This window comes from Cystoisospora suis (assembly GCF_002600585.1).
Source record: "Cystoisospora suis strain Wien I chromosome Unknown contig_5443, whole genome shotgun sequence".
In the NCBI taxonomy this organism is placed as follows: Eukaryota; Apicomplexa; class Conoidasida; order Eucoccidiorida; family Sarcocystidae; genus Cystoisospora; species Cystoisospora suis.
Window position 1 is genome coordinate 1 of NW_027158233.1, and position 9,345 is coordinate 9,345.

At 45.0% G+C, this 9,345-nt stretch overlaps 2 protein-coding genes across 2 annotated transcripts in view; both read left to right on the forward strand.

The window, feature by feature from the left end:
- The first annotated feature begins 70 nt into the window (after positions 1–70).
- On the forward strand, positions 71–2,142 carry CSUI_009225 (transaldolase). The gene is made up of 2 exons (XM_068069341.1): positions 71–464; positions 1,035–2,142. Exons 1-2 carry the CDS (start codon positions 440–442, stop codon positions 1,436–1,438), a joined length of 429 nt encoding a protein of 142 aa, XP_067918682.1. The 5' UTR covers positions 71–439; the 3' UTR covers positions 1,439–2,142.
- A 944-nt stretch (positions 2,143–3,086) lies between these two features.
- CSUI_009226 (heat repeat-containing protein) overlaps positions 3,087–9,345 on the forward strand; it is a gene marked incomplete at both ends in the record, with an annotated part of 6,663 nt that continues 404 nt past the window's right edge. The window contains 6 exons of the mRNA XM_068069342.1: positions 3,087–3,239; positions 3,964–4,017; positions 4,850–5,341; positions 5,759–5,843; positions 6,818–7,989; positions 8,536–8,641. Coding sequence (XP_067918683.1) covers positions 3,087–3,239; positions 3,964–4,017; positions 4,850–5,341; positions 5,759–5,843; positions 6,818–7,989; positions 8,536–8,641 — 2,062 coding nt within the window. The remainder of the gene's footprint in view (positions 3,240–3,963; positions 4,018–4,849; positions 5,342–5,758; positions 5,844–6,817; positions 7,990–8,535; positions 8,642–9,345) is intronic.

The window sequence follows — 9,345 nt, forward strand, 5'->3', positions numbered from 1 at the left end:
TCTAGCTATCTTCAGCCTTTTTACCTATCTTCAATCTATTTATCTATTAGCAATCTATCTATCTATCTATCTTTAATCTATCTATCTTTTAATCTATCTATCTTTTTTTGAAGACTATCTAACTGCAGTCTTCCGTGTGACTGTATGCACCTATCTGTAGGTGAAGTCTTTGTAACGCTATCTTCTTAAAAGGCTTCAAGGTTCGAATGGAGACACGGGTGTGTCTTTTCTCTCCAATTTTCTTCTTTCCCTTCAGGCTGTTGCAGCGGCAGAGGCTCATGCAACATTGATATCTCCGTTTGTAGGGCGAATTCTTGACTGGTATAAGAAAGCTCATCCTGATAAAGCTTCAGAATACGTCGGAGACGCAGACCCTGGAGTGCAGAGCGTTAAGAAGATCTATCGATACTATAAACATCATGGATACAAAACCATTGTCATGGCTGCCTCCTTCAGAAATATCGGTGAGCTAGCTAGCTAGCTAGACATCGTACGGTGAATTTGGTCTCCATGGTTTGACAAAAATGTGTGTCTGTTGTCCTCACCATGAATATGTCTACATCATACATATTCAGACATACATATTCATACAGACGTACATACACATACATTACATTCCATACATGACTAGTTTCATATATCATTTATATGGATTGAATACATACATATTCGTACAGCTTCTCTCCATCCAGATCACCACCTCAGATGTATACATATATATCTATATGTCTGTTGGGTGGGTACTTCATGATGCCTTCTGTTTGAGTCGACATTGGGCCTAGACTCCAAGGAAGGAGAGACGATAGTGATGTATGTGGTAATGCCTCTCTGTGATTGATCGGTCACGTGTATTGTAGTGTGCACTGCTTTGTGAAAAAGATGATGTTCCGGGGTTCCTTCTTCTCTCTCGTACAAAGACACACATCTCTATGTATGTACGTGTGTTTCTTTACCGTTGACATGCCTCCGGATCCATGCGGCATACATTCTATCTATCTATCTATCTATTCCTTTCTTTTTTCTTTCTCCCTTAGGCGAGATCATCGCACTAGCAGGGTGTGATAAGGTGACGGTGTCTCCGGCCCTTTTAGAGGAGCTGAAGACATGCCATGATTCTGTGACCCGCCGTCTCTTTCCAGACGGGAAGGAGGAAGAGGGGGAGAACAAGGAGAAGAAGCACAAAGAGACTAACGGCAGTGCAAGTAGTAGCGTGAGTGAAGAGAAGACGGCTAGTTCAGCCAACGGGATGATGGCGAAGAATCCTGATGCTGTTGAAGATGACCTCCAGAAGAAGAAGCTCAAGATCGACGAAAAGACCTTCAGATGGATGCTGAACGAAGACCCTATGGCGACAGAGAAACTTGCGGAAGGCATAAGAGGGTTCAATAAAGATCTTCTCTCTCTTAAAGCTCTTGTGCGCGAGAAGCTCAAGTTGTAAGGAGAGAAGAAACTAATCAAATCAAGGGGAGGAAGGAAGGACGAAAGAGGGAGAACACGAGTTTTCTTCTGGTATCAAATGAACTGCAGTGGACCTTCTCTTATCACACATCTACTGACATAGGGGGGAAGAGACGTACAACACCGTACATATGCATACATCATATAGACATATAATACGATGGAGATGAATTGATAGGTGCGTCGCATGCATGTGTCATCGATATACATCCGCATACATGTATCAGTATGAGGAGTAAGATAGTGTGGACGGGAAGTTGTGTGGCTGCGAGGTATTGATTGGATCGTAGTATGGGGGCACGGCTAGTGGGATAGGCTGAGGAGCCAGGAGGAGGTGTTGTATGGTTAGTTAACCGTTTTAAGACGGAGAGAAAGTCTACTGTTCTCAAACGTCTTCGCTATCCTTGAAAGGGATAGTGGATCGATCAACTGCGTTGAAGATCTTTTTTTTTTTTCTTCTAGAAACCTGTAACCATCGATCAAGTGTATGAATGGATGTGTCTGTTTGTACATACACCTCAAGAAGATTGAGGTAGGTAGGGAGTTGACGGGGAGAGCTGAAAGAAGCGAAGCCAGCTGCTGTTTCTTTCCTCTTTCTTGTCCTCCTCCTTCTCACTCATTGGTGTGTCTCCATCTCCCTTCTTCTTTACGTGCGCGTGTCATGATGTGATTGAGTATGTGGCTGTGGTAATTGAGAGGGATTAGGATGAAAAGCTCTGATACGAACAAAGGAATGAAAGACAGAAAGAGATCTTTTCAGGAGGAGCTGTCTATATGTGAATGTCTGTGTGTTCGACCGTGGGTGAGAGCAACATCTCCTCTACAAGTTGACTGCAAGGTTACCGGTTTCTCTAATTTCTGACTAGAAGAGACAAAGAAGAAAAAAAGATTTCTTTCGAAGTGTCGCTTACCCATCCCACTTGATGCAGAGAGGAGAAAGATAGTGCAGGAAGCATGTATGAGAATACACCAATGTACAGCTAGCGATCGTGTGTCATGAGGGGAGGGGTCTCGTAGGATATTTCATGGCATATCGATGTATGGATGAAAGAGAGAGAGATCGATTGCTGCAGTTAGACTGCTTGATCAACGAATGACAGCATCCGATGGAAGCCGAGAAACGTCTCGTTAGCATACTGTGTCTGATACTGTTTGGTAGGACAGTGGACGGATGCTAAGGGTATCATTGGTATTCTTGACAATATAGAGATACGATTCATTGAAGTGATTAATGAAGATAAAAAGGTGGGGTGATGATGCTGTCGTTCCTACACGACCTTCAAGCTTCTTGAGTGGATGATGGACAAACCACACAAGGAAAGTTACTCTTGAGCACTACTACTGATTGCAGTTGGACTTCCTATATATGTCTATACATACGCAAGGAAAGAGTGAGAGACGAGAGATGCACCAAGGCAACCCACCTCCCCGCTTGCGTGCTTTTCGGCTGTCATGATAACGTATAAGCTAAGGAGAGAGAACGAATGAATCAGTGGCTGGTGCCGCTAAGCCTGCTAGTAGAGTTGGCGTAGCAGGGTTCAGGGTTAGACCAAAGAATTTCCTCCGTACGACCACACACCTCACTGGTATGTATCGTCCGTCCCGTTCAGTCCGCTGCTTTCTTGCAGAGGTCATCCTTCCCGAAGTCTCCGAATTCAAGAAAGAAACGCAGTACTGACGCAGAGTGCAGGAGAGAACGGAGCAAGACTGGTTTTTTTCTCGCCTTCTACTGCACTGGCATTGACTTAGAACGACGCCTGAGAAGGAAAGCTAGCAGGAAGGTACGAATGAGAAGCGGGCGGGTCGCTGGAGGGTGGAAGAAAGGGGGGGGGGTCGTTTGAGTAGAGGTCGAGTCGGCTGTTGACTTGGGTGGGGGTGGTGATGGTGTCTTCTTCAATCGTGTTGTCTTGTAAAAATAAGAGCATGCAAGCGAAGAGAAAGAGATAACAAGAGCCATGCCATTGTCAAGATTAGATAGCAAGATTCGGATTTCGGTAAAGGAAAAGATTTCCACGATGGACATCGTTTCTTTACTCGACCTAGATTAGCTTCTCTTCTCATATCTGGTGTGTTCCGTCTTTGTCGGTCCTCCTCCCGCTCTGATCTCTTTTTCTCCTTGAATGGACCACCTTCGCTCTCTTTCTTTGCTCAAAATGATAAAGAGAGACGTCACTCGATGGCTTTGGTACTGTCCGAATTCTGTGAGTGACGCTCTATCAACATTCTTCCTCGCTTGGAGAGATTTGTAGCAAAGACACGTCTCAAGTTCCTGAACCTTCTCTAATAACCTTCCGCTTCTTCCGCGCGACAGACATCTATCTGTAACCGTATTCTTTGCGACTTCTGTCCAACGCGGACAACTCTTCACGCACAGCTCATAGCCAACTCGCAGTTCATTCAAAGGAGAATCCTTTCCCAAGCCCAGTCAGAGATACGAAATCGCTCGCCTTTCTTCTTATCTATCCTTCCACTCCACCATGGCCATCCTTGCATTCCTTTTCGCAGATTGAACTTCCCACTCATGACGATGCTTTTCTTGAGAAAGATAAGAACGGATGGGTGAGGTTTGTCACCAGAAAGCCACGACCCCCCCTCTCCGGCTATCCATCGCATCAATGCACTTCTCTTTACTTCGTGGCAGTTGGAGTAGTATGCTCTCTCTCTCTCTTTCTCAACCGTATATACTCTCTTGGAAAGTTTCCTTTCAAGTAGAAACCTGTTCTTTCTCTATCCAAAACAATAGAGAGCTGCCGCCCTGACTGAACTAGCTTGCTTCTTGTGGATGTAACGGTGTATATGCACTTGGAGAAGTCCCCTGCACTTCAACATTTTCATCTCGAAGACAAGAGAAAAGGAACGACAACCTTCCAATTCGTTTTCTCTTTATTTCATATTTCTTTCTCCTTTCGGCGTCCGTTTGTTTCCTTTCTTCAACTTCTTTCTTCTTTTTCTTCTTCAAGATGGAATGATGCCACCTGCCGCGTTATTTAGCACTGGTAGAGATCCTACTGGTAGTCTTTGTGTCAGGCCTAGTTTGATTTGTCATTATTTTGCACCTTGGCCTAGGACAGCCTCTTCATATCCTCTCTTCTTTCGCCTTCAGCTTCTCCTGCCATCGCGGAAGAGTACTTGCTACCTCTCTCTTCAGCCTCCTACACCTCGGCCTTATCATCTCTATCTCAGTTGAGCACATACGCCCCCGTCAAGCGCACTCTACATATCGGGTCCCTCTACCTCTGTACCAGCCATGTCTTCTTCCTCTGCTGCGACTCCCTCTTCTTCTTCTTCGGCTTCCCTTCTTGAGTATAAGTGGTATGGCCCGAGCTCTTTTCTCCTCTTCTCTCATTGTGCGATCAACCCTACACCTACTTCTTCCTCTTCTCCTATCCAGTCGACCGTTCACAATCTCCCAACAAGTTCGCCATATGAGAGTCTCCCATTCGGTGCCTTCAGTCGACCTTTCTCTTCCTCTTCTTCTTGTTCTCTCCCCCGAAATAGCACACCTGGATGTACTTCTCTGCCTTCTTCATCCTCTTCTTTCGGGAAATCTTCAGAAAGTAGACTTCTATGCATCCACTCTCCTATCCCTCCTATCCCCGAGGCACTTCGACAAGCTAGAATAGAAGCAAGAGCTCTCTGGGAGAAACATAGAATCTCCCAGACGGAAGATGAGAGGTCGACGACGACAACAGAAGCCGATGGAGGAGGATCAGCTGGAGGGCTAGAAGGGGGTGATGAAGGGGAAGGACAGAGGTCGATAAAAGAAGGCGAGAAGAAGAAGAAGACACACACTACAGACAGAAAGAAGACTTCTTCTCATGGAGATCGCGATGATGTGGCGAGCAAAGAAGCCTTCAATAAGTTCTTCTCGGATGATGCAAATGTATGTACGGCTCTTTATCTCGTCTCTTCTTCCAGCTGACGAGACGGAAGAGGGGGTGGTGTACATACACTGCATGAAGGAAATAACAAAGGAGGACAGGATAACGTTGATGAAGGTCCCTCTTTCTAGTTCATTACGTAAAGAAACAATCTGTCGCGTGTCGTTTGAATATTCAGTTGTATATAGCATCTCTCTCGACTTGCTTCCTATTGCCGGCCCGAAACAAACCTTCTTTCTGTCACAGTTTCTTTCTGCGTCTTCTCTTCTTCTCTTTCCTCGTTCCTTTACAACTCTTTCTACGCTTCTCTTCTCTTCTTTTAATCACTTTCTGTCTTCTTCTTTTTGTTCTCTATCCCTCACCCGCCTCTTCATCTGCAGATTTTCCATTGTCCTTCCTTTCTTCTGTCTCTTCATTAGGAACGTCTCCTAGGAGCAGCAAGCATACGCTTCCTTGCTGAACTTCTTGGCCCGAGCCGTCATGAGCTGTTCTCTTTCTTAACAAGTAAAGACGTCTCTCCTATGCAAATCTTCATCTCTCCTCTCTTCTTTCTCTTCTCTTCACGTCTGTTGATTCCTCCCGTCGCGAGCTGACGATTTCCGTCCATGGATAACCTATAGATACAGTTTATGCATGTATGTACTTACACTGCACCTAAACAACGTCGTCCACAGGGATGATGTGTGGGTACGTTGCTGTCTGCATGCCTTGCACCTATCTCCTCCATAACTGTAGTTCTATAGATATAACGAGCTCCTTTAACACCACGAGCTTTTTCCATCTATTCCATCTCCGAACTTCTCTTAGATGGGAAAGGTCTTGCTGTTCCTTTCATGTAGAGAAAGAAAGTCAGGGTGACCGCCGGAGGTCTGCTATTTCTCATCTCTAGCTCAAGCAGACTTTCTCTTGCTAGTGGATTTCCCCTGCCCAGCTCGGCTCACGACAGACGAGTGCTTCCTTTCATCTTCACTCTCCATTTAACGTGTCTAGGTATAACGAAGGAAATCCCTTTCTCTTCCTTTCATAATGTCGCTCACGGAGGTGAGCTTGGAGCCTGATCGGGTAGCGAAGACGGAAACAGGTCCCGCTAGCTAGCTAGCTGTCTAGCTAGTTAGCCAGCTAGGTATTCACCTTGTCAGCTATGGCCGCTGGGGTGTCTCCCCCAGTCGAGTCAGAGCTGTACATTTTCTCCGCTATTCTATGTCTTCTCTATGAATGTATGAGGATCCCAAACACGTGGAACGAAATGTAATGAGGTTACCGATCTCGCCACATTCACAGAAATATATGTATACATCTATATATATATATATATGAGTAAGCAGCACGTAAGAGCTCTACATAGGGGTATCTGAATGGACGTCTTAATGCATCTCTATTCCTAGTCCATGGAGAGTTCCTCTTCTCTTTCATCTGATAGAGAGACGTGTTATGTTCCCTGGACTTTCTTTTTCTCTGTGCGTCTTCTACTTCGTTAGCCTTCCTTGATACGGAGGATAATCGCCTCGTGTTAGAGATGATTGGTAGGGAGTTAGCCGATCTTCTATCTGAAGAAGAGTTATCGCTACTCGAAGAGAAAGAGACCGAGAACGGAAAGAGAGTTCCCGGGGAGGGTGGAGAGAAAGAAGATATGCAAACATCGTTTTCACACAGACGGCAAGCGACTGTCGATGAAGCGTTTCTCCTCTTCTCTCTTCTTTCTACGCTTCTTACTGGGCATGATCGAGCCATTAGGGAGACAGCGCTTGCTGGGGTTCATCGACTATTTCGCTTTCATGCTTTAGAGCCTCGTCGCACGAAGAATCGATACTTTTCTTCTTCCGATGATCGTGAACAGATACAAACGTTTCCTGAGGGAGAAGGAGAATCGACAGGCTTATCTTCGAGAAGAAAATCTTCTCAAGGATCTTCATTGCAACGTGGGGGGGGTAATCATGTCCACCTTGATCGTGGTATGTGTCTTCTTATAGCTAACATGTCTACTAATCAAGCGATCTTGCCTAATGTCTTACTTCCCTCTATTTATCATATGACAGCCCGTGACGGGAATGCGCGGTATCAGATTGCCTCTGTCCTTCTCCTTCCTCTCACGGCTTATTATCTTCAGATCTTTCTTGTTGAGCTTGAATCTCTCATAGATGCCTGTCGTCCCCATGAGGCTGGTGTATGTACACCCTCTCATGGAGGGTTCTCTCCAGAGAGTAACGGAGAGGGAGAACAAGAAGAGAAGAATGAAGTAGAAACTCCAGTTGGAGATCTCTTACGACCCTTTCAAGCAAATCTCCAAAGACAGATCGAAAGCATCGTCGACGATTACATACGTCTATGTACAGATGAAAGTGCGCTACACATGCAGCTTCAAGCAGGGGGGCAGCTCCCTGTCTTTATAGCGTATTGTTCATCCGCTGCTGTTATGCACTATACTCAAAGACGAAAGAAGAAAGCCTTTGCGAAGAAGAAAACGTCGAAGAATTCTTCATCTGAAGAAACCGGTAAGAAAGGAGTAGAAGAAAGAGAGAAAGACAGCAGGGGAGAACAAGACGAAGAAGAAGATGATCATGATGGTCGTTCATCACCCTGGGGTGCCGAAGAAAAAAGAATTCTTCATCTTCTCTATGAGGCTGTATCGAGCTTTGTTAGGTCTTCCTCGGTAAGTCAGAAAGACAGAGAGGAATAGCAGCCGCCCTCGCTTGTTCTTTTGATAGATAGAGCGATGAGTGGTGCTTCATAATGAATGGCTCTTGCCCGGGACTTGAAGAGAAGGTCTGTTCGCAACAATGGGGTAGAAACAGGCGAGGCATTCTCTTCTATCGAGATTTTGGCAGGCTAAAGCGATGCCGTTTCTTCAACACTCTCACGACTGTCTTGATAGACTGACCTCGGCTATTCGAAAGAAACCTGTTTCACGGCAGGTGTACAGACACCTCGTCGCCACCATGTGCGGTCATCCATTAAGCGCGGACGAAGACAAAAGGCTACGACTCTAATACACGCCCATACATATATAGAGATATACATACCTCTAACACAATTCATATATATATATATATATAGAGAGAGAGATATATATATATATATATATAGAGAGACATGAGCAGGTCGTAGCTATACACGGATAGGCATTTGCCTGGAGATAGATAGATATGTAGGCTCAATGCCCTCTTTCTATTGCTTGTCTTGTTGACGGTTTGTGTAGGATACACTGAAGATGGTGGGAGTAGAAGCACTCGCCGCAATGGCAGATCGAGGACCCCTATCTCTTTTCAAGTCTGTTGTCGATAATCTTCTTCCTATGCTCTGCGGTAGGTCCTTCATTCTCCTCGCTTTCTTTATATCTTTCTTTTTCTTTCTGTCTCCTTCTAGCTCGATACTCACTCCTGTGTGTATGGAGGGGGGGAGCAGCAAACTGATGACAAGCTCTCAGCATGGGAGAATAGGGTGTAAACGTAGACACTTTCATATCCAAATCATCTCTATGTCTTCGTCGTCTCAAAAGAGCCAAACTTGTCCTTTTATCTTTCTACGTCGAAAGCAAATAGAAGATCTACAGAGATGCATACGTCATGACAAGCAGACATAATACATCAATACATACGTACAGAGGTTCATACATACATATTCATACATACAAGACACACATATTCATACATACTACAATACTTACATACGTACGTGTACATACATACAATACCCACATCCATACAAGTATACATACAATACACACATACATGTGAAAACATAGTCATACATATTCATACAGACATGTATATTCATGCATGAACGTGCCTGTCTCTATATGCCTCTGCCCTGTCCTTAGTTTAACCTGTTTTGATATGTCCTCTTCTTCCTTCTCCCCCGTGAAGTGTCTTCGTAGAGATTTTCTTCTTCTTGGTCCACGTCTCGTGCCTCGCTGACCTTGCTTGATTCTTCTTCGCTAGAAAAGCCTTTCTCTCACGCCTCCCTTCAAAAGGCTCTCTAACCTTTATTCAAACCGTTTCTTCGTCGA